This window comes from Helianthus annuus, chromosome 5, assembly GCF_002127325.2.
Source record: "Helianthus annuus cultivar XRQ/B chromosome 5, HanXRQr2.0-SUNRISE, whole genome shotgun sequence".
Lineage (NCBI taxonomy): Eukaryota > Viridiplantae > Streptophyta > Magnoliopsida > Asterales > Asteraceae > Helianthus > Helianthus annuus.
This window is the reverse complement of record NC_035437.2, coordinates 67,261,390-67,287,778: the sequence shown is the minus strand read 5'-3', so window position 1 is coordinate 67,287,778 and position 26,389 is coordinate 67,261,390. Positions and strand designations below refer to the sequence as shown.

General features: G+C 39.1%; 1 protein-coding gene across 1 annotated transcript; it reads left to right on the top strand.

Moving 5' to 3' along the window:
• The first annotated feature begins 2,011 nt into the window (after positions 1 to 2,011).
• On the top strand, positions 2,012 to 4,286 carry LOC110942936 (protein FAR1-RELATED SEQUENCE 5-like). Its single transcript, XM_022184696.1, has 6 exons — positions 2,012 to 2,045; positions 3,009 to 3,215; positions 3,281 to 3,698; positions 3,742 to 3,770; positions 3,837 to 4,084; positions 4,188 to 4,286. The coding sequence occupies exons 1-6, from the start codon at positions 2,012 to 2,014 to the stop codon at positions 4,284 to 4,286; spliced, it is 1,035 nt and encodes a 344-aa protein (XP_022040388.1).
• The last annotated feature ends 22,103 nt before the right edge of the window (positions 4,287 to 26,389 follow it).

Sequence of the window (26,389 nt, the reverse complement as noted above, 5' to 3'; positions counted from 1 at the left end):
ACGTTTAAAAAAAGAAATATGATAGGACAAAAAATCCCCTCCACCATTCTCTATGTCGCGTGACACGTGTTGGGCCAGGATGCGTTCTCACCGTTCTCACACTTTTGGTTGTTTTCTACTGATCTGGTTGAGAGTGAACTGTGTGAACTAATCTGGGCTATTGGATTACATCATCTAGAGATTTTTAAACAATGGCAAGATTGTAATTATAATGTTGTAACTTCCCTTTAAAATAAATGACATAAGGGTATTTGCATCTTTTGTAAATTGCATTTATTAAACAATATAATCAAAATCCCTAAAATCTCGATAGTTTTCGTATATACCAGATACACAACTTTTAGTGTATACATATGTGTAGAATCTCGCTAGTATCAGTTTTTACAACATACACAGATGTTAGCTTATACACATGTGTATAAACTCGCAAACTATCAGTTTATACGAGATACACAGTTGTTAGTTTATACACATGTGTATAGTCTCTCTAATAATCAGTTTATACAAGATATACAACTTTTAATTTATACACATGTGTACAAACTTATATACATCTGTGCGTTATGTACAGAAATGGTTACATATGTGTATATTAACAACATATAGTATTTTATGCATGCACGCCAGTAGATTCATATAAAAATCATGAAATTGATGAAAACGAAACAAGTCATATGTATGCAAAAATAAATAACTTCATCATATATTCAAAGAAAAGTTAATGTCCAAAAATAATTACAATTTCAATCTCAGAAATTTTTTTTAATATTTATTGAAAATTATAAAAAGTTAAAAACAATATATTATGATATCTATATATACGGATAATAAAAGAAAAACAATATTTAAGTTAAAATTAAAACAAAATCTGTGGATAAAAAAATGAGTGCTAAGAATATTTGGAAATTAAATAATTGTAAACAAAATATTTCAAGAAAAAAACATTTGAAAAAAATAATAGTTTTGTCTTTATCATCTTCTTGAGTGATAAGAATACTTGCAATATTCATTAATCAACTTCAACCTATGAGCTAAAGATGTAGAATGATAATGTCGTAATCCATGACGGTCTAACAAAATTTAAAGCCCTTCAATTTCTTATAATTAAAATAATGGAAAAATAATTAAAAATGAGAGAGAGAGAGAGAGAGAGAGTTAAGAGATGAGAAAATTAAGTGATTTTAATTAAATATACTTGGCTAATGTCAATCTTACCTTTTTAATCTAAAAAATGATCAAGGGCCAAGATTAGTTCACTCTTAAGAAGTTGTTCACTCTTGAACCTAATCCTATATGTATGTATGTATATATATATATATATATATATATATATATATATATATAAAATTGCGCTAAAATAAGAACCACCTCGAGTTGTAAGAACCGTGAGAACTTTTTGATCCGGGGCGAGGTGGACCAATTTTTTTTCATAAACATAGATGCATGTATTATAAACACATTTGTAAAAAAAAAAGTTCAAAAAAAAAATGTCGATGTGTGTAGTTTTGAGCACCACAAGTTTGTGTTTACGGGTACCGTAAATTTTCCGGTAAGATTTACGGTACCCGTAAACAGAAACTTGTGGTGCTCAAAACTACACACACGACATTTTTTTTTGAATTTTTTTTACAAATGTGTTTATAATACACGCATCTACTTCTCACGGTTCTTACAACTCGAGGTGGTTCTCATTTTAGTGGTCCCCTATATATATATATATAGGGGAGGAGTTGGCTACAAAGCCTTGTTATCCTACAAAGTGTAGGAAGCCTCCTACCTGTGACATGTGGCAATCCTAGTTTTTTATCAAAAGGGTATTAGGGTAATTTCATTATTTCTTTTAATTATGTATTTTATTATTAGATAACTAACTAACCAGAAATTTATGGAAAGTAAATATATAATTCTAATAGCTCGACAGTTTCATTTTAAATCATTTAGTCCAGCGATTCCTGCGTATATTCATCTTCTCTTTCACAACAACTGATCTTCTCTTTTACTGATCAGAATTATGGCGTCAAATGCTATTGTTGATTGCGGTGATGGTAATGTTTATTTGATACTGCAGTCTCTTAAACTTGATTTTCTCTTGATGATTTGTTTTAGCTACTGTAGATTTTACATAACAATCACTTTTCTGTTCGATTTATTGACATAGTGTTTTACCGGTAAACAGGCTCATACCATTGTGTTTTAATATTTTATCATTGTTTAACTTGGTGTTGTTAATATCTTTGTCAATGAGCATGGGGGACGATTTATTGACATTATGTTTTACCAGCAATAGTCTAATACAGATGTGTTTAAATAATTATCATTGGACTAGGGTTTTGGAGTTTTTATGTTGTTGTGTTTTAAAATTAATCAGTGTAATAGGGACGATTTATTGACATCGTGTTTTACCAGCAATAGTCTAATACAAATGTGTTTAAATATTTATCATTGGACTAGGGTTTTGGAGTTTTTATGTTGCTGTGTTTTAAAATTACTCAGTGTAACATGTTGTGTTTTACTGGTTGGAATACATGTAACTTCGGACTGATCTTCATTGGCATGTTTTAGATATTTATCTCATGTAGTTTACCATTATGGCATGTGTGTTATTTTACGTTGTGTTTTTTTGTGTAGATGTTCACTCATGTGTTTTATGTGTTTTAATATGTTCTTTTTATGGTCTGATGCACATGTTCTTTTTATGATCTGTTTTAAACATGTATCACGTGTAGTATATTGTTGTGTCTTGTTTTTTTATGCATGTGTGTATATGTTCGATGTGTGTTAAACATCTATCACGTGTAGTGTATTTGTTATGGCAGGTGTATTTTTGGTTTACTAATTTTCGTGTGTTTTACTACTTGTCGAGTGGTGTTTTTTAATTGTGTGTTTTACTTACTTTTTGTGTGTTTTACTATGACCTTACATTCAATTTTCGACTTTTTCTTGGTAGGTCAATGCACTAACCAATGTGGCGTTTTTTTTCTTGGTTTTAAATTTTTGTATTTTTTTAGACGACCCCATTTACCAACCACGTGGTGTAGAACATGTTTCTCCGAGTTCGGGCAAAAAGACATACACTCCAAACTCATCATCCTCGATGACTCCAGTCGTTGGCATGGTATTTGACATGGTAGATGCTGCTTACAACTTCTACAAAGCATATGCACATGCGGGTGGCTGGACTGTAAGGAAGGGAACAGAGCATACAAAAAGGACTGGTTGTTAAGCGGAGTTTCGAATAAAGTTGAATGATGATAAGAAGTATGTGTTATACTACTTACAGAGGCGCACAACCATTCTTTCGTGCATGAAGAAGATCTCCACTTACTTAGGGAAAATAGAAGCCTCAGCCGTTCGCATGAGGATATGATAAAGAAGATGTCCAACTTGAACATTGGTCCTGTTCGAGCATTCAACATCATGAAGGAGTTGTGTGGTGGTTTTGATAATGTCGGGGCGACCAAATGTGACTTCAAAAATTTTAAAAAAGAACTAAATGTGTTTATTGGTGAGTTTGATGCCGAGATGCTTGTCAGGCGTCTAACTAGGAAAAAAGAGTTTTTACCTAATTTTACGTGTGAATACCAAACTACTGAGGAAGGTGTTTTGAAGTGTCTGTTCTGGGCTGATGAGGACATGAAAAGAAATTTTTATATGTTCGGTGATGTTGTGTCCTTTGATGCCACGTACAAGCGAAACAAGTAAGTATAAGATTTATATATATTCTGTTCCATTGTGTTTTAGCTTATACATTATGAGCTTTTCCGGCAACTGTGTGTTTTACTATTCTATTCCATTTTGTTTTAGCTTATAATTTTTTGTGTTTCGTTTTTTATTAGGTATAGTCCCTTTCACTGGGATTGATAATCACAATCGGAATGTCACACTTGGTGCTTCTATTATTGGTTCCGAAACTGCTGAGACATATAGTTGGTTACTTAATGTGTTTAAGGATGCATTTGGATATGCACCACGAGTAATTGTTACTGACCAAGACCCTGCGATGAAGAGGCCTATTGAGGATGTTTGGCCTGATTCAAGGCATCGGTTATGCATGTGGCACATCATGGATAAACTTACCACAAAGGTGTTGTATTTTATGTTTAATTCATCTTTTTTTTGGTTATGCATATGTGATGTGTTTTGAGTTTTTAGTTTGTTTTATTTTGACGATACTGATACTTGCACAGGTTGGACCAACTATATGTGCAAACACCGATTTCAGGAAAAGATTGTCTGCAATTGTCTGGACGGATTCTTTATTGCCTGAAGCGTTTGAGACCGAATAGGCGGCTGTATTAAATGAGTTTAACTTATCCGACCATGAATGGCTCACATATATATGGGCTTCGTCAGTCATGGATCCCAGCTTATTATCGTGAAGAAGAAACGTCCGGTCTTATGCGGACGTCTTCCCGATCCGAAAGCGAGAATCACTTCTTTGGTAAGATTTGCAATCCCAAGTGTACTTTGGTTGAATTTCTCAGCCACTTCGACACGGCTGTTGAGGCACAAAGACACGAGCATCGTAAAAACGACCACGATACTCTTAGTTATACTTCGCCCGATATATGGAATCCTGATTTTGTTCTTGAGAAACAAGCATCTGAGACATATACCAGAACGATTTTTTTTGATGTTCAATTGGAAATTCAACACGGTATTCACCAGTGTGCTAGCGTCAGATTAGAGCATATTGCTGATTTTATCAAGTTTTATATCAAGGATCTAGATCAGCCAACAACTGAATTTTATGAGGTAACATTGTGTTTTTTTTATTTTAATTCATTTTTTATCAGGTAACACTGTGTTTTTTTAATGTGTTATACGCATGTTCAGGTTATGATACGTGAGGAGGACGTTACTGTTAAATGCAGCTGCAACAGGTTCGAGTAGTTTGGGCTATTGTGCAGTCATATTTTTTGTGTTTTGAGGGTTGTTGATGTAAGGGAGTTTCCTAGACAATATATTTTGAGGCGTTGGACTCGCGAAGCAGTTCCAAATAGTTCACCCGGGTCCATCCTTACTGATGGGGGCGATCCAGATCGGAGCGTCGAGGTCAACCGTTGCATTCGTGAGATTAGTAATGTAACCGAGTATGTTATAAATAAGTTGGTTTCCAAGTTTGACGAGATGTGTAATTTTCGTGACCACATCAAGCAGTTTATGTTAGTTGCTGATGACGCTTAGTTTGACGCCCCTCCCAAAACAAGACGTAGTAGGTTTGCTGAACTACTTGGTGTTGCTCCTACGAACACGACGACTATTCGTGTTCCTATTGGTACTAGGTTTAACGCATGAAATCTAAAAAGGAGCAAGCTATAAGTCAAGCTGGGAAGAAACGTCGGCGATGTTCAAAGTGTAAGAAATTTGGTCACAATAATCGTACATGCGGAAAATACAATGTGAAAGCGAAGGATGCAAGCACTTTTAAGAAGGCCGATGGTGGTGCTGAAGACGGAGAAGATGCTGGTGGTGCGGAGGACGTAGAAGATACTGATGAAGATGCTGGACCTAGCTCAGAGGATGGGGATGATGTGTTTTACACATCCGAAACAGCTGAAGATGCCGATGACGAACAGATGCTGGAGTAGTCGAGTTTTTTTATCTAAGAATTTTCCTTTTTTCTGAACAATCGTGTTTTGTTTTTCCGTTGTGGGGTCTTTACGTCTTTATGTTTGGTGAGTTGTCTGTTTTGAACGTTTGGAAATTTTGTGCGTTTGATTGATAACAATAAAATATGTATAAGGTTGTTTGGGTTTTTAATTATGAACACGTATTTGTTTTGGGTTTGTTTGTGTGTTAGAGTTGTTAATCATTTGCAAATTTTGGATTTTTGGAACTGGATGTTTTTGTTAAATTGTTAATGTGGTTGTAAATATCGTACACAGTTATATTTAGCAGTTTGCAATAAGATATTATGCTATCAAAACTACGGTTTTCACGGCTAGGCAGAATGTGTTATACTGTTTTTTTGACAATCAAACTATCACCCTTTATGCGTCTTAATCGACAGCAACAAGTACTCTTTGTAATATCTTGATGTCTTTCATTGTATGCAAGCTGTTATGATAGGGACTTTAACTTTGTTGTTATGTTCACTGATGTGTTTTATGATAAGGATACGCGTTTCAGATGTTTTAACTAACTATATAATCAAAGATGTTTCTTTGTAATCCATTTTTTCACCACAAAACAATGTTTAAAAGACACAAACCATTTATAATTGGTTAGAGATATGACACGACAGTCAAAAGCCATATTACGAATGTGTTTTACATATCAATAAAACCCATCAAACCATAACAAAATAAGGTTGCGTTTTACCTATCAACAAAACCCATCAAACCAAAACAAAATAAGTCTAAGTTTTAGTTATCAACACGACCCATCAAACAAACACAAAAGTAAGAGGATGCACTCAAAACAAGATAAAGTCTAAAACACCCACATCATGCCACTTGTTCGAATACCTAGTCTTTATCCAACCTTGCCAGGATAGTGTCATACGCAACCACATCAAGCCTCTTCCTTTGGTCTTCAGTCAACCTCTTGTACCTTGCTACATTAGCTTCCACAAACGGCCTAACTTAGTTTACATCACCAAGTATTATTTTCGCAACATATTAATAACTAAGATCATCAAGCTCTTTGCGTTGTTTGTATGAAATCTCGCCGGCATTATTACATTCCTTTGACAAACCACATTCCCATTTCTTCACACTTGTTCCTTTGTACGTTTCCATGTGGCGCATCAGGAAGACGCTACAATCAATGACATTGCGGGTTGTACGCCAAGGCATCTCTAATCTAATCGATACTGTCTCTCGGATTATATCGGCTGCTGGGTGTGAAGCAGACTCCAGGTAAAATGAAAATGCGTCCCTCTCGGATTATATCGGCTGCTTCATATGTCGCCTTGGCATATCTAGCGTCTCAACTTCATGAGCATTTTACCTCATGTTTTGACATAAGCACGTCTAGTGCAAGGTTTTGAAATGCCTCCCGCTTTTTCAAATCCCAAAATCCATATGAGATCTTCTTACCTTCATAATTAGACCCTTGTGGATGATTATCATTCAAATCAGAATCCTTAATTGGATTCCTTGTGTACCTTAATTCGAACATTTCGATTCCTTAGAATCGGAATCAAATTTTGTTTAAATCTTTCTATCTTCATAGTTAGATTCTTGATAATGTTTAAAGTGCCAAATGAAATCCATGGAATGGATTCCTAGTGTGCTTTAAATACATGTGCACACTTAACAAAAACAAATTAACAAAATGATAACAAATTAAAAGATCAAGATAAACAATTTTGTGATTATGTGATTATGTGTTATGTATTTTCTTTTGTGTTATTGTTTTCATTATCCAAATCCTCGTAGAATCTTCTGTATCTTCATATGAAAGATTCACAGTAGGATATCCAAAGGTACTACCCGAAAATCCTTATTGGGCTTCTACATGATAGTTAAGACCCCTGGATTATATAGTACCAAGATTCAAAAAGAGACCCCTTTGAGTGGTCTAAGTCAAAAGATTGATTCAAAATCTGGTTAAGAATGACATGTGGTGATATAGCTGAACAGACTCCTTGGTAGTCTATTTAAATCATTTATTGATTTAATTAAAACGGACCCTATGGTGGTCTAGTCACAATCATCACAGGTTCCTTCATTGTTTTCTTCCCCTACACATTTTAAGATGCACTGTGTGAACTATGCATGGAATTACGTAATTATGGACGCGTACATAATTATGAAATTCAGTGCACAGAAACCCAGTAAGATTTATTATGTGTAAGAACCGATAGTGGCAACCATAACGAAATGTGAACAATGTAATAGAGGTACGGTGGACGCACCAATAACGCTTTATATACTTGTATATAAGTGTCCCTCTTACATTGCAAGCATGATGTTATTTAAAGTTGCTAGAAGTTCAGGACTCTAACCGGTATTGTTTGATCTTTTCAACTTCATGTTTCAAGCTCTCATAAGTTTCCTCTAAATAAATTTCGGGACGAAATTTCCTGAAGTAGGGGAGACTGTGACACCTGTGCCTCCACGGCTATCAAAAAACTACCAAGTCAATGAAATATTGAATTTCATACTTAGGATTGTATAAATATGGGTATCTTTTGCACATAACAATTCTTGTTCGATTTCGAGCTTTAAATCGCTTTCTGGAAGGTTATACGCGAACTGATGCGTAAATATAACCAGTTTAATGCAAAAAACACTCCGGAACAGTGACATAGGCTTAACATACCTTAAATAACCTTCACATAACTTAGAAATAAGTTTTGGAGGGTTTGGTATGCCGAAATCAAGTTTATTCGCTTACAGGGACTAATTTTGACAAACTGTGAAAGTATGCCGAATTGTACTGTAACGGACATTCCGGAACATGACCATAAGTTAAACATACCCTAAATATCCTTTACATAGCTTAGAAATAGTCTTTGATGGGTTCGGTATGCTAAAATAAACTTTCTTGATCAATAGGGACTAAAAGCGTCAAAAAGTGCATAAGTTTGTATTTTCGCGCGTATCTTACGTTCTGAATATATCCGGACATCCAAAACTTTATGTAATCATTAAAATATTATATTTTAGTGTTTGGCATAATAAAAATCCATTCGTCGCGCAATTTGGATCGTCTTTCGCATTCGTGCGCATTTCGTCGTAATTAAGCGAATATCGCGATCGTACGACCAAACGAACCGACATCCGACATATGTTTGAGCATGTTTCATGTCCCCTATACTTAGGCATCATTGTAGAGCCTTGAAAATGGCTTAACGGGCCTTAAACGCATAAAAAATGGCCTTAAAAGCATGCAGGGACTGAAACTGCAATTTATGAATCTTGTTTGCTGAACAGAAAGCTCAGGCGGCCCGTGTAAGCCCCCCTTGAATCTTACGCAGCCCGCCTAAAACTGTCAGACCTGCAAAAAACATTTTCCAGCCTGTTTCCAGCTGTTCCAACTGATTTGGGGGCTTGCAAATGGTATTTTTGAACCTATGGGCTTGTTTTTAGTGCCCAAGGTATTACAAATCAGGGGGTACACATGTAAGGCCTGGATTAAAGCTCGTTTTTCAAGAAACGATCCTAACGGTTCTTGTTTTCCTATAAATACCCCCACCCTCTTTGTTCAAAACCCACATTTGATTCAAAGATTTCTCTAAGTTGGGGTGTTTTATCACTTCATACCCGAGAATACTTGGAAATCAAATCTCTTGTGGACCCTTTGTAAGTTCTCTTTCGTTCTTTTTATGCGTTTTTAGCTTAAAAGTCAAACTGAGTTTGACTTTCTGCATTTACCAGTTTATGGTCAACACGAAGTTCGTTTGAACTTCATAACGTGAGCGTAATCACGATGGTTATAGTCCCTAATGACTATACCTACTGATTACCACGTTATTTAGGCGTAGTGACGAGTCGTAGTTTCGGCCAAAATGTGTATTCTTGCGTATTTTGTAACCAAACTACTTTTAGGTATCAAAACCGTTTGTTTTGATACCAAACCTATTTTCAATCCTCGTTAAACATGTTTTTAACATGTTTAACTCGTCACTTTTAAATTTAGTGCTTATATAGGGTCGTAAGGTAAGCGATCTAAACAATCGGTTATACTTTCGTACCCGACCCGTTTGGTCGATCGTTAGGATCCGACCAAACACATTAGGTGACCATAGTTGCATAGGGAATAACCTTCCGAGGTTATACCTTATGGTCACTTCGTTTAAGTAGTTGTATGATAGGTAGTTTATATGCCTTAGGAAAATTACCAAAATACCCTTTTTGCGCCAAAATTCATTTTAAGCATATGAAACATAACTTTTAACACTTAAACTGATTTGGCAACAATATTAGACATGTTAAGGCATATTTTACTTATCATAGGACTAGTTAGGCGATCCTTACGCAAACGACGCGTTAAATTAGCATAAGCTACCTAAACGGGTCGTAATGGGTCGTAAGCACTTAGGTTAGGTTTCATTTTAGTATGTAGGCTTTGTTAAACCATATCATATGAGTTAAAATACCCATTTGGTTTACGAAACCTCATACTATCCAATCTCCCGATTTAGGTCTGGTTATTCATGTAGCTATCTATATTAGGTGCCGTTTGATTCCATGATCCCTCTAGCTTTGCTTGGTTGTTATTCAAGACTTCTAAGTACCCTCAAGTGAGTACATAGACCCCTTTTTACTGTTTTTCAAACGTTTTGGGGTGAAACACATGTGCCTACTTGTTACTTTCGTGCTTTCCATGTTTTCATATCATATACTTGCTATGTTCATTAGTACGCATATAGTACATGATTTCATATATGTTTTGCTATGTATGTTTACTTAGCATGCTAGCACATTGATTTATATTACATTTTATGCTTTGTATGTTAACTTAGCATACTTAGTACATTGTTTACATTACATTTCTGCTATGTATGTTTACTGAACATGCTAGCACATTGATTTACATGACTTTTCTGCTTTCTATGTTAACTTAGCATACATAGTACATTGTTTTACATTACATTTTTATGCTTTGTATGTTAACTTAGCATACTTAGTACATTGATTTACATTACATTTTCTTTTGCTATGTATGTTTACTTAGCATACTAGCACATTGATTTACATTACATTTATTGTTACATATGTTTACTTAGCATATGAACACATTGTTTTACATCTCTACCTTATATGTTTACTTAGCATACTAGCACATTGATTTACATTACATTTACTGTTACATATGTTTACTTAGCATATGAACACATTGTTTTACATCTCTACCTTATATGTTTACTTAGCATACTAGGTACATTATTTTCATAAAACATGCTTACATTTGGTATATCATTTGGTTTGTTTAACGAAACTAATACATTCATTAACACCGATCATGCCGCTCGGTAGTAGGTAGCGGTACTATAGGACTTGACATCTCCCGTTTCTAAAATCCTAGGTTTGTTTGGGTGGAAGGAATGGCCGAATCTGAAAACATTTTTGATAACCTTTAATCTAAGGTTATCTTACCATCTCAAGGCTTGGATGTAGACGTTTTACAATACCGCATAGATGTTTGTATCAGTAAAGCATGCATTATTTTACAAAGCACAACTTTTGATTTATTCAAATACTTTGTTTTGTACATTTTTACATTTGGTTTAAGTAATCACATTTTATTTACCAATAACATTTGTTTACACACTACATGATTTACATTTGATGGTTTTCACATAAACATTTGACATTTGACTATACATAAACATTTTACATTGGTGGTTTGTTTGGGGTAAGTGATTTAAGTAACGGGACGTGTGTAATATGATAAAAGCATGGTGGATACGCCGCTGGTACTTCCTATATATAAGTGCTTTTATGGTAATACATATCATAGCGTTATTTAAACCATATAAATTTTGACATAATACATTTTACACTTATAACATATCTTCATGAAACATTGTTTTACAAACAACTTATTTTATACAAACTCCTTTTACTTGGTTATTCACTTAACCTTACATTATTCTTTACATATCATCTATTTTATCATCGCTTTGCAAATGACTTATAAAAGAAAATATTTTACAAGGATCATGACTAACTTTTCTTAAAGATTTTTCTTTAAACTTATAAGTCATGAATCCTATTTTCATAAAACCTACGTATCTCACAGGCATTTTTATGCTGACGTACCTATTTTCACATGTGTTTTCAGGAAATGATGCATAGGATTGATCAAGATACACTTAGGCAGACTTGGGCCTTAGTGACATTAAAAGACGCAAGACTAGTTAATTATGTTATGTTTCCTTGTTTGTTAAGACATTGTAACTTCTTTTAATCAATAAAACAAAATTTCAATTTCCATGTGTTATGAAACAATGATTCTGTTACAACACTCCCCGACGTTTCCGCCACGATTTGTTGTTTTACGTGGTCGTGGTGTGACAGAAAAGTTGGTATCAGAGCTCATGGTTATAGGGAATTAGGCTATTAGTAATGCTTTGACCTAGTCTATAACCTTCCTAGGACCCTAACACAAGATCCTTGTGTTTAGACCTTAAAACAATATCGTCACTTACCCTTAGGCGACAACCATAACAAGAACATAAATTTCAAAACCGCTTTGAAAACTAATCATCTGTTCTAGGATAATTGATTACTAGGTTTTGAACCCTCTAAGTATTCAAAATCTCGTCAAAGTTTGGGTCTTATAATGTGAACACGTGCAAGCTGGAAGGGTGAATGCTTGTACTCTGAGTTTTCTGTCTAAGGCTAGAGTGCTCGTACAAATCCGCAGTATCGGACCAGTCACTCTTACCTGGGAACTCTTGGGGTGAGTGTTCACTTATAGGCGAGTATGTCTTCAGTGATACATTAACATGACCTGTTTACTTTGATTAGTTACCGTCTCATTTGTTTGCCTTAGGTAACAAACAAATGATCGCAATTTCTATGCGTTGTCACTTTGTTTTGATTTTCCAATAACATTTCACTTGTTTCTTCCTATGTCTTTCATTTTCTCTAGAATGTCTCTTCATCACAATGACGCCCAGATATCCGAGCAGACTGCCAAATTTGCCCAGAGAATAGGCGAGGTAATCCTAAAGTCTGTTGATTTAGGTGTCACCATGTCTCGTCTCAACAATGAAGCCACTCAAGAGTCACTGAAGAAAGCAGAAGTCAAGCCTGCACCAAAATCAAGGAAGCGTAAGGCTTCAAAGAAACCCACAGCAGTTACACCTAATCAAGCAGGACCTAGCCAGGTTGCAACGCCACCAGCTAGGAAGCCATACTTGGGAGCTGCCCCATGGTGCAGGCGGTGCGACCGTCACCATTCAAATATCATACCCTGCTTCAAATGTACTTATTGTGGACGATGGGGACATTTGGTTGATATATGCCGCTTTGCTGTTCGAGACAAAGCAGTTGCAAACCTTGCTGCTGCTCAACCTCCTGCTAGGGAACCCTATGCCGGTATTGTACCGATGTGCAACAAGTGTAATGCACCTCACCGAGCTTACCTGCAATGTCCTCTGTGTGCCTCATGTGGACGACTCGGACACCTGGCAAATGCTTGTCAATTCAACCAAGTCCGAGGTGGTCCAAGCCAACCCCAAGTCAATCCTACTCAAGCTCGTTTACTATCTGGTACTTGCTATATCTATGGCGAGATGGGTTATGTCAGGAGCAAATGTCCAAAGGTTGTCAATGCAAGTCTGACCCATAAATAAGCAAAAGATGTTGCTGTCTTATGCCTTTGTTTCTTTTATTTTCTTATATTGTGAAATAATCTGTTTTGTTCATAAATAAATTGTTGTTGGCAATTCTGATATACAAGTGTAGTTACGTGTGTGTATGGCATTCCCCTATGATACCTACGCAAGGAACTGTGTTCTTACAAACTACTCTTGTGGTTCTCCCATTCAAGTGATCACTCATAATTTCCTCGAAATTCTAAAGTACTCATTTCGTTCTAAGAAACGAAGTACAGGAAATAAAGTAACATTATGAGTAAATTGTGCTTTTGCACATCTGTACCTTTAAATCCTTGGTTAGAAAGCTAAGGTATTTTCAATCTCATACCCATATCATTACACTCTGGTTTTCATAACAATATACCTAGTATATGTTTATTTTCAAAAAAACCTTCATGATTTCAAAATATTTCACGTAACTTGCAAACAGTTTTAACACAGCATATTTATCAAATGCATGACTTCAAAAGCATTGACTACGTTTTCAAAAACAACCTTCATGATTTCAAAATGTTCCATATAGTCTGAAAACATTTTTAACATAGTGCATGATTTCAAAAGCATCATTCATGTTTTCAAAAATCTTATACATAATTTCAAAATTCATCTCGCATGATTTTAAAGCATATATATACTTATCTAGTACATCTACTTTATGATTTTAAAAGTATTATGTAAGGTTTCAAAAAGATTAAACACACTTCTAAAAGAAACCCCATGCATAGTTTTCAAAAACATTTTCCCCGTACATTGACTTAACCTTCAAACTCTGCTTCATATGTCGCCTTGGCATATCTAGCGTCTCAACTTCATGAGTATTTTACCTCATGTTTTGACATAAGCACATCTAGTGCAAGGTTTTGAAATGCCTCCCGCTTTTTCAAATCCCAAAATCCATATGAGATCTTCTTACCTTCATAATTAGACCCTTGTGGATGATTATCATCAAATCAGAATCCTTAATTGGATTCCTTGTGGACCTTAATTTGAACATTTCGATTTCTTATAATCGGAATCAAATTTTCTTTAAATCTTTCTATCTTCTAGTTAGATTCTTGATAATGATTAAAGTGCAAATGAAATCCACGGAATGGATTCCTAGTGTGCTTTAAATACATGTGCACAATTAACAAAAACAAATTAACAAAATGATAACAAATTAAAAGATCAAGATAAACAAATTTGTGATTATGTGATTATGTGTTATGTATTTTCTTTTGTGTTATTGTTTTTATTATCCAAATCCTCGTAGAATCTTCTGTATCTTCATATGAAAGATTAACAGCAGGATATCCAAAGGTACTACCCTAAAATCCTTATTGGGCTTCTACATGATAGTTAAGACCCTTGTATTATATAGTACCATTCCATGATTCAAAAAGAGACCCCTTTGAGTGGTCTAAGTCAAAAGATTGATTCAGAATCTGGTTAAGAATGACATGTGGTGATATAGCTGAACAGACTCCTTGGTAGTCTATTTAAATCATTTATTGATTTAATTAAAAAGGACCCTATGGTGGTCTAGTCACAATCATCACAGGTTTGTTCATTGTTTTCTTCCCCTACACATTTTAAGATGCACTGTGTGAACTATGCAAGGAATTACGTAATTATGGACGCGTACATAATTATTAAAGTCAGTGCACAGAAACCCAGTAATATTTATTATGTGTAAGAACCGATAGTGGCAACCATAACGAAATGTAAACAATGTAATAGAGGTACGGTGGACGCACCAATAATGCTTTATATACTTGTATATAAGTGTCCCTCTTACATTGCAAGCATGATGTTATCTAAAGTTGCTAGAAGTTCAGGACTCTAACCGGTATTGTTTGATCTTTTTAACTTCATGTTTCAAGCTCTCACAAGTTTCCTCTAAATAAATTTCGGGATGAAATTTCCTGAAGTAGGGGAGACTGTGACACTTGTGCCTCCACAGCAATTAAACAAATACCAAATCAATGAAATATTGAATTTCATACTTGGGATTTGTATAAATATGGGTGTCTTTTGCACATATCAATTCTTGTTCGATTTCGAGCTTTAAATCGCTTTCTGGAAGGTTATACGCGAACCGATGCGTAAATATAACCAGTTTAATGCAACAAACACTCCGGAATAGTGATATAGGCTTAACATACCTTAAATAACCTTCACATAACTTAGAAATAAGTTTTGGAGGGTTTGGTATGCTGAAATTAAGTTTATTCGCTTATAGGGACTAATTTCGACAAACTGCGAAAGTATGCCGAATTGTACTGTAACGGACATTCCGGAATATGACCATAAGTTAAACATACCCTAAATATCCTTTACATAGCTTAGAAATAGGCTTTGAGGGGTTCGGTGTGCTAAAATAAACTTTCTTGATCAATAGGGACTAAAAACGTCAAAAAGTGCATAAATTTGCATTTTCGCGCATACCTTACGTTCTGAATATATCCGGACATTCAAAAATTTATGTAATCATTAAAATATTATATTTTAGTGTTTTTCATAATAAAAATCCATTCGTCGCGCAATTTGGATCGTCTTTCGCGTTCGTGCGCATTTCGTCGTAATTAAGCGAATATTGCGATCGTACGACCAAACGAACCGACATCCGACATATTTTTGAGCATGTTTCATGTACCCAATACTTAGGCATCATTGTAGAGCCTTGAAAATGTCTTAACGGCCTTAAACGCATAAAAAAATGGCCTTAAAAGCATGCAAGGACTGAAACTGCAATTTATGAAACTTGTTTGCTGAACAGAAAGCTCAGGCGGCCCGTGTAAGCCCCCCTTGAATCTTACGCGGCCCGCCTAAAACTGTCAGACCTGCAAAAACCATTTTCCAGCCTGTTTCCAACTGTTCCAACTGATTTGGGGGCTTGCAAATGGTATTTTTGAACCTATGGGCTTGTTTTCAAGTGCCCAATGTATTACAAATCAGGGGGTACACATGTAAGGCCCTGTTAAAGCTCGTTTTTCAAGAAACGATCCTAACGGTTCTTGTTTTCCTATAAATACCCCCACCCTCTTTGTTCAAAACCCACATTTGATTCTGAGATTTCTCTAAGTTGGGGTGTTTTATCACCTCATGTGACAACCCGAAATCTAGAACCTTCGTTGTGTCTTGATGCGATATACTTGTACGTTATGTGACTAGTTAACCGATCAAACTTAATGATAACGTGAACTTTTTATGTGATATGTACTTGTTATGTGTGCATTGTATATATTTATACGTGTTATATGCGAGAACAAAGAACCCGACTCGAGACCATGAGGTCTCGAGTGAATAGTGAACGAATGGGCCTTGGGCCGAGAACCTTTGGCCGGTTGGGCCATTTGGGCCGTAACCCCCACTCGAAACCCATGAAGGGTGCACCACTTGGAACTTGACTATATATACCACCCTTAGCCATTTTTTTTACCATTTGTTGAAACATCACAACACACACACTCTCCTATCCTCTCTTCCACTTAAACTCTAGAACACAAACACACTCCTCATTTTCGGATTTGGACTTGGATCGGCTCACACACACACCCGGTTGGAAGCTTTACACACACACCTTCGAAACCCATTAACCGGTTAGTGTTCTTAATGATTATTGTTGAATGCTTAGTGTTAATATGTTCATGTTATGTTTGTATGATGAGATTATGTGATAATATGGTAGTTAATTTAGTTATGCATGATGTTTTGAAAAGAAATCGGTTCATGAATGTTCTTGTTATGTGTTGAACTATGCATAAATGCTTGATGTTAAAAATGGGTTCATTGTATGTTAAAAAGGTGAATGATGATATTGGTTGCACTTGAATTTGATCCGAAAAGTTTGGGTGTTTATACTAAACAAATCGGCTAATGGATATGTTTGTCATGTAGGATGCATGCTAGTAAATTGTATCTTGATAGTTGTTCATGGTTTTGGTTGAATAAGTGTTGTTTATGTTATGAAGAACTTGAATATATGTTTGAATATTTGAAGAACACTTTGAATGATAGTTGAAGATATGAAAACCCTTGTGATTTTGATCCACTTTGACTAATAGCCTGATTAGGAAAACTGTTAGTGGAATTCTATTGGTTATTTCCTGATTTGGGCCTGATTACATAGTACCATTTGGCTGACTACATCTGCATCAACACCTGAACATGAAAATGACAGCATACCGACTCGCAATCACCCAGTTGCGACTCGCAACCACAGCGTGATGACTCGAGACCACGCGGTTGCGACTCGCAACCATAGCAGGACAAGCCGAGACCACAGGTTACGAGTCCCGTTGCGACTCCAGACCTCAGCATGATTAGCCGAAACCATGGTTGCGACACCGGTTGCGACTCGCAACCACCTGAGATCAGCACAAACAGCATGACTCGAGACCATGCTTGCGAGTCCGGTTGCGACTCGAGACCACACTTATGGGCCTAAGTTAGTGGGCCGGATTTATGGACTTCTGTGCTACTGTTGATATGTTGTTTGGGCCTGTTATCACGAGCCCAACCGTTTGGGCCTCACACTTGGACTTTGGGTTTGTATTTGACTGTTAACTGTGAACTGTGTATGTTAAACGTGTTGCCATGATTATTACCCGTGTTTGCCATACGTGTTGAACATTCGTGCACTGCTTGGTTTGAATCTGATTATAAGTGGTATCCATGTTAGGACGTAATTGACTACTTGCGACTTGATTGATCTTTCTGTGATTAACTGCCGAGCAAACCAAGGTGAGTTCACACCCTTTACAAAGCATGGGATTCCCTGGGTTGGGAACGGGGTTAAGGAACGTGGATTCCTCGTCCTCCTTGAGTAGGACGTCAGTGGTTCAGGAATATGATTCCTCGTCCGGATGGACGGATAAACGTACTAGACTAAAACTCTATCACGAAGTCCCTCCTTTTTGTATCGACTAATCGCCGGGCCAATGGCGAGCGGGTCATTAGTTAGATAGCGCTATTTAGGTCTGACAAGCCTCACACCGTGCCGCAGAGGCCGGGCGTGAACTAATGGATCTGGGGCACGTCAATGATGATAGACATTGATGTTTTCAGGGCACTTAAACATGACTACAGTCAGCAGTCGATATGGTAACGAGTCTAGTGTATGCATGGGGTAGCCCCCACGGCCGAAATGCCTGATAACTAACATGGGGTAGCCCCCACGGCCGGAGTGCCGGAGTAACTGGGAATGAACATGACACGTTTTTAAACTATGGGGTAACCCCCACGGCAGGATGCCAGCTAAAGGAAACTGTTTTCGAAACAACTAAAACGAACACCCAACCGTGAACTCACTCAACTAGTTGTTGACTCGTTACTACATGCTTTGCAGGACCATAGGTACTCAGCTGGAGCTTGCATGGAGGAGGATCGTTGTGGGACACGGATTGCTGCGTGCTATGTTAAACTTGAAACTTTTGAACTTATGTTATAACTTTAAACTTATGCTTCCGCTTGCAACTTAAACTTAATTGTTTTGAAACACCAATCGTATTGGTTAAACTTTTATGATCATTATGTGCTTGTTCAGTATGATTGGTGGCTGGATCCTGGTCAGTCACGCCTCCAAGCGGTGGTACTCCGCAGGCGGGATTTTGGGGGTGTGACAGATTGGTATCAGAGCCATTGGTTATAGTGAACGTGGTTTTAATAAAGGAGAAACGTTTTTGATAAAACCAGACTATAACTGGTTTAATGCTCAACGGTCCACAACGACACTTCACTCCGCATGCAAGGCTCGACGTTCTAGGTAATATGATGTATGTATATTGCCTACTTGTTAGTTGCGTAGTACATTGCTCATGGTATGCTTGATTAGTATAACTACTGTTGTTTGAACACGTGCGTGCTTACTCTGTCCTACTATCGTACTTTCGCGAACCCCTCTCACACGTGTTACTCGTATTATGAAGAATCATGTCTGGACGCGTTAACATGACACAAGCCCAGTTGACGGCTTTGATCAACGAACGAGTTGCCGCAGCGCTCGCAGCTGCACACGCAGTAGGTATATCCTGCAGTCCGAAATTGTTCTAGGATCATTTGGATCCTACTCTCGTGAACCAACCTTTGTGTTAAACTCTGTCTTTCTTTCACCTACCTTAGGTCAATATGCTCAGGCACCGGTGTGCACTTTTAAGACCTTTATGGACTGTCGACCCACTACTTTTAGCGGAACTGAAGGAGCAGTAGGTCTCCTACACTGGTTTGAGAAACTGGAGTCTGTGTTCGAAATGTGTGAATGCCCTGAAGCGCGCAGGGTGAAGTATGCTACTGGTACTCTCGAGGGTTTGGCTCTCACGTGGTGGAATGCTCAAGTGCAGATGCTGGGGTTGGTTGCTGCCAACGCCACCCCATGGGAAAACTTCAAGGAAATGATCAGAGAGGAATACTGCAGTCGTGACGACATTCACAAACTGGAAGATGAGTTCTACAATCTCAAGATGTCGGGGTCAGAGATTGAGGCATACACTAAGAGATCGCATGAGCTAGCCTTGTTGTGTCCTACTATGGTGGATCCTCCGTATAAGCGAATTGAACTCTATCTCAAGGGCTTGGTGCCAGAGATCCAAAGTCATGTGACTTTAGCGAACTTGACTACTATCCAGCAGGTTGTACAGTTGGCTCACCGTCTTACTGATCAGGCGGTGGAGCAGAACAAGTTACCGAAGCGTATAGGTGCTGCAACTACTTCTGGTGCTTCTAGTGGGGATAAACGGAAATGGGATGGAACTTCAAGCAGGGGTTCAACTTCGGTGCAAACTCAGCCTCAGCAGAGAAAGACGGATGATCACAAGAGCCCCAGTCAGCAGTCATCTGGTGGTCAAAGTCATGGTGGGTACAAAGGAAATCACCCCAAGTGCAATCGTTGCAACCTACACCACAGTGGGCCATGCACCAGGGGCAATTGTCATCGATGCAACAAGCCTGGTCATGTTGCAAAGGATTGCAGGAGCGCATACCCCGCCAATCAGAATCGTCAGCAACCTCAGCAGAACCAGAGACAGCAGCAGGGTAACAACAAAGGGTGCTTTCAGTGTGGAGCTGAAGGCCACTTCAAGAAAGACTGTCCCCAACTGAATCAGAACAACAACAACAATCAGGGGAATGGTAACAATGGAAACAACAACAATGGTGCTAGGGGACGAGTGTTCGTGATTGGTCAAGGTGAAGCAAGGAATGATCCCAACGTGGTGACGGGTAAGTTCCTTCTCGACGACTTTTATGTTACAGTCTTATTTGATTCGGGTGCCGATACTAGCTATGTGTCACTAGAAGTTAGTAAGATGCTTAAGCGTATTCCAACACCCCTGAGCGACAAGCACAGTGTAGAGCTAGCTAATGGTAAGAGTTTGGAAGCCTCACACGTAGTCAAGGGTTGCCAGCTTATTCTCGCTAACCAGACCTTCTCTGTTGATCTTATTCCTATTGTTCTGGGTAGTTTCGACGTTGTCATTGGGATGGATTGGTTATCCCAACACCGAGCAGAGATTCTTTGCAACGAGAAGATCGTTCGTATTCCTGGTTTAGGTAGTGAACCTCTCATGATTCGTGGCGACAAGAGAAGTGCTGTTGAGAACATCATCTCTCTTCTTAAGGCCCAGAAATGCTTACGAAAGGGCCACACTGCGATTTTGGCTCTAGTTACTGATACCACAGAAAAAGAGAAGAAGTTAGAAGATTTTCCCGTTGTACGCGACTATCCTGAGGTATTCCCTGAGGAATTACCTGGTCTTCCGCCCCATCGCCAAGTCGAGTTTCAGATTGAACTAGCTCCTGGAGCCGCGCCTGTAGCCCGTGCGCCTTATCGTTTAGCGCCATCAGAGTTGGAAGAACTCTCCACGCAACTACAAGAACTCTTGGATAAAGGTTTTATTCGTCCTAGCTCATCGCCTTGGGGAGCTCCAGTACTATTTGTGAAGAAGAAGGACGGTACCTTCAGAATGTGTATCGACTACAAGGTGACTGTGAAGAATCGTTATCCTCTACCGCGTATTGACGACTTGTTCGACCAGTTGCAGGGGTCGAGCTACTATTCAAAGATCGATCTGAGATCGGGATATCACCAGCTGAGAGTTCGAGAAGAGGATGTCTCTAAGACGGCCTTTAGAACTCGTTATGGGCACTATGAGTTTCTGGTCATGCCGTTTGGGCTGACGAACGCGCCAGCAGTTTTTATGGATTTGATGAACCGAGTTTGCAAGCCGTACCTGGATAAGTTTGTTATAGTCTTCATCGACGACATCCTGATCTATTCTAAGAGCAAAGAAGAGCACGAACAACATCTACGACTTATTCTGGAACTCCTTCGGAAGGAACAGCTTTACGCAAAATTCTCGAAATGCGACTTCTGGCTTCGAGAGGTCCATTTCCTAGGGCATGTGGTGAACAAGGATGGGATTCACGTTGATCCGTCCAAAGTGGAATCTATTAAGAACTGGCCTGCACCTCGTACACCAAAGGAGATTCGCCAATTCTTGGGATTGGCAGGTTACTACAGAAGATTCATTAAGGATTTTTCTAAGATCGCGCAGCCCCTCACCCTACTAACACAGAAAGGCGTTGTTTATCGTTGGGGAAATGCACAAGAGTTAGCTTTTCAGCATCTAAAGGATAGACTTTGTAGTGCTCCTATCCTTTCACTGCCAGAGGGCACAGATGATTTTGTGGTTTACTGTGATGCATCAATTCAAGGTCTTGGTTGTGTATTGATGCAACGAGATAAAGTCATAGCCTACGCCTCACGACAACTCAAAGTTCACGAGAAGAACTACACTACACACGATTTGGAGCTGGGAGCTGTTGTTTTCGCACTTAAACTATGGCGGCATTACCTATATGGAACCAAGTGCGCCATCTACACCGACCACAGGAGCCTAGAGCACATATTCAAGCAGAAGGAACTGAATATGCGACAACGACGATGGGTCGAATTACTGAATGACTACGAGTGCTCTATCAGGTATCACCCGGGCAAGGCCAATGATGTGGCCGACGCCCTGAGTCGGAAGGACACTACGCCTAAGCGTGTAAGAGCTTTACAACTCACGATCCATTCTAGTCTACCTTCGCAAATACGAGCTGCTCAGATAGAAGCACTGAAACCAGAAAACGTTAGAGCTGAAGCCCTACGCGGGTCAAGGCAACGCTTAGAACAGAAGGAAGACGGTGCTTATTATGTAACAGGACGCATCTGGGTCCCACTCTATGGCGATTTACGGGAACTCGTGATGGATGAAGCGCACAAATCTCGCTACTCGGTACACCCTGGTTCGGACAAGATGTACCACGATATTAAAACTACGTATTGGTGGCCTAGCATGAAGGCCCACATAGCAACTTATGTCAGCAAGTGTTTGACCTGTGCGCGAGTCAAGACGGAATATCAGAAACCCTCAGGCCTACTTCAGCAACCAGAGATACCACAATGGAAATGGGAGCAAATTTCCATGGATTTCGTTACTGGCCTACCTAGATCACAGCGCGGAAAACGATACTATCTGGGTGATCGTGGATCGACTCACGAAATCCGCACACTTCTTGGCAATTAAAGAAACAGATAAATTCTCCACCCTGGCGGAGATATACCTCAAGGAAGTTATTTCAAGGCACGGGGTGCCCACTTCTATCATCTCTGATCGAGATGCACGTTTTACTTCAGAACTGTGGCAGGCAATGCACAAGTCTTTTGGCTCACGTTTAGATATGAGCACAGCATATCACCCGCAGACGGACGGGCAGTCCGAGCGCACTATTCAAACCTTAGAAGACATGCTTCGCGCTTGTGTAATCGACTTTGGCAACAGCTGGGAAAGGCATCTGCCACTTGTGGAATTTTCATACAATAACAGCTACCACACCAGCATTAAAGCTGCTCCGTTTGAGGCATTGTACGGACGTAAATGCCGGTCACCCCTCTGTTGGGCAGAGGTGGGAGATAGTCAAATCACTGGTCCAGAACATGTGGTGGACACTACTGAACGGATTGCTCAAATACGACAACGCATGGCGGCCGCTCGTGACCGTCAGAAGGCATACGCCGATAAGGGCAGGAAACCACTTGAGCTCCAGGTTGGGGAGCAGGTATTACTCAAAGTTTCACCCTGGAAGGGTGTGGTTCGTTTTGGTAAACGAGGCAAACTCAACCCACGATACGTTGGACCTTTTGAAATCATTGAGAAAATAGGCAAGGTGGCCTACAGACTGAACTTACCAGCAGAACTCGGTGCAGTTCACAACGTTTTCCATGTGTCAAATCTGAAGAAGTGTCTGTCAGATGAGACGCACGTAGTTCCTCTGAAGGAACTCACGATCGACGAACAGTTGAAATTCGTCGAAGAACCTGTCGAGATCACGGACCGGGATGTTAAGGTCCTCAAGAACACTAGAATACCTCTTGTTCGAGTTCGTTGGAACTCACGTCGCGGCCCAGAGTTTACCTGGGAGCGCGAAGATCGGATGAAACAAAAGTATCCCCAACTGTTTGAGAACAGTACAAACGCTACTGAGGCTGAAGCTACGGAATTTCGGGACGAAATTCCAGATCAACGGGGGGTGGATGTGACACCCCAGGATAACCGGGAAAACATTACAACTTGACTAGCTTCCTCAGTGAGTGCCATCAAATTTCGGGACGAAATTTCTTTCAACTTAGGGATGATGTGACAACCCGAAATCTAGAACCTTCGTTGTGTCTTGATGCGATATACTTGTACGTTATGTGACTAGTTAACCGATCAAACTTAATGATAACGTGAACTTTTTATGTGATATGTACTTGTTATGTGTGCATTGTATATATTTATACGTGTTATATGCGAGAACAAAGAACCCGACTCGAGACCATGAGGTCTCGAGTGAATAGTGAACGAATGGGCCTTGGGCCGAGAACCTTTGGCCGGTTGGGCCATTTGGGCCGTAACCCCCACTCGAAACCCATGAAGGGTGCACCACTTGGAACTTGACTATATATACCACCCTTAGCCATTTTTTTTACCATTTGTTGAAACATCACAACACACACACTCTCCTATCCTCTCTTCCACTTAAACTCTAGAACACAAACACACTCCTCATTTTCGGATTTGGACTTGGATCGGCTCACACACACACCCGGTTGGAAGCTTTACACACACACCTTCGAAACCCATTAACCGGTTAGTGTTCTTAATGATTATTGTTGAATGCTTAGTGTTAATATGTTCATGTTATGTTTGTATGATGAGATTATGTGATAATATGGTAGTTAATTTAGTTATGCATGATGTTTTGAAAAGAAATCGGTTCATGAATGTTCTTGTTATGTGTTGAACTATGCATAAATGCTTGATGTTAAAAATGGGTTCATTGTATGTTAAAAAGGTGAATGATGATATTGGTTGCACTTGAATTTGATCCGAAAAGTTTGGGTGTTTATACTAAACAAATCGGCTAATGGATATGTTTGTCATGTAGGATGCATGCTAGTAAATTGTATCTTGATAGTTGTTCATGGTTTTGGTTGAATAAGTGTTGTTTATGTTATGAAGAACTTGAATATATGTTTGAATATTTGAAGAACACTTTGAATGATAGTTGAAGATATGAAAACCCTTGTGATTTTGATCCACTTTGACTAATAGCCTGATTAGGAAAACTGTTAGTGGAATTCTATTGGTTATTTCCTGATTTGGGCCTGATTACATAGTACCATTTGGCTGACTACATCTGCATCAACACCTGAACATGAAAATGACAGCATACCGACTCGCAATCACCCAGTTGCGACTCGCAACCACAGCGTGATGACTCGAGACCACGCGGTTGCGACTCGCAACCATAGCAGGACAAGCCGAGACCACAGGTTACGAGTCCCGTTGCGACTCGAGACCTCAGCATGATTAGCCGAAACCATGGTTGCGACACCGGTTGCGACTCGCAACCACCTGAGATCAGCACAAACAGCATGACTCGAGACCATGCTTGCGAGTCCGGTTGCGACTCGAGACCACACTTATGGGCCTAAGTTAGTGGGCCGGATTTATGGACTTCTGTGCTACTGTTGATATGTTGTTTGGGCCTGTTATCACGAGCCCAATTGTTTGGGCCTCACACTTGGACTTTGGGTTTGTATTTGACTGTTAACTGTGAACTGTGTATGTTAAACGTGTTGCCATGATTATTACCCGTGTTTGCCATACGTGTTGAACATTCGTGCACTGCTTGGTTTGAATCTGATTATAAGTGGTATCCATGTTAGGACGTAATTGACTACTTGCGACTTGATTGATCTTTCTGTGATTAACTGCCGAGCAAACCAAGGTGAGTTCACACCCTTTACAAAGCATGGGATTCCCTGGGTTGGGAACGGGGTTAAGGAACGTGGATTCCTCGTCCTCCTTGAGTAGGACGTCAGTGGTTCAGGAATATGATTCCTCGTCCGGATGGACGGATAAACGTACTAGACTAAAACTCTATCACGAAGTCCCTCCTTTTTGTATCGACTAATCCCCGGGCCAATGGCGAGCGGGTCATTAGTTAGATAGCGCTATTTAGGTCTGACAAGCCTCACACCGTGCCGCAGAGGACGGGCGTGAACTAATGGATCCGGGGCACGTCAATGATGATAGACATTGATGTTTTCAGGGCACTTAAACATGACTACAGTCAGCAGTCGATATGGTAACGAGTCTAGTGTATGCATGGGGTAGCCCCCACGGCCGAAATGCCTGATAACTAACATGGGGTAGCCCCCACGGCCGGAGTGCCGGAGTAACTGGGAATGAACATGACACGTTTTTAAACTATGGGGTAACCCCCACGGCAGGATGCCAGCTAAAGGAAACTGTTTTCGAAACAACTAAAACGAACACCCAACCGTGAACTCACTCAACTAGTTGTTGACTCGTTACTACATGCTTTGCAGGACCATAGGTACTCAGCTGGAGCTTGCATGGAGGAGGATCGTTGTGGGACACGGATTGCTGCGTGCTATGTTAAACTTGAAACTTTTGAACTTATGTTATAACTTTAAACTTATGCTTCCGCTTGCAACTTAAACTTAATTGTTTTGAAACACCAATCGTATTGGTTAAACTTTTATGATCATTATGTGCTTGTTCAGTATGATTG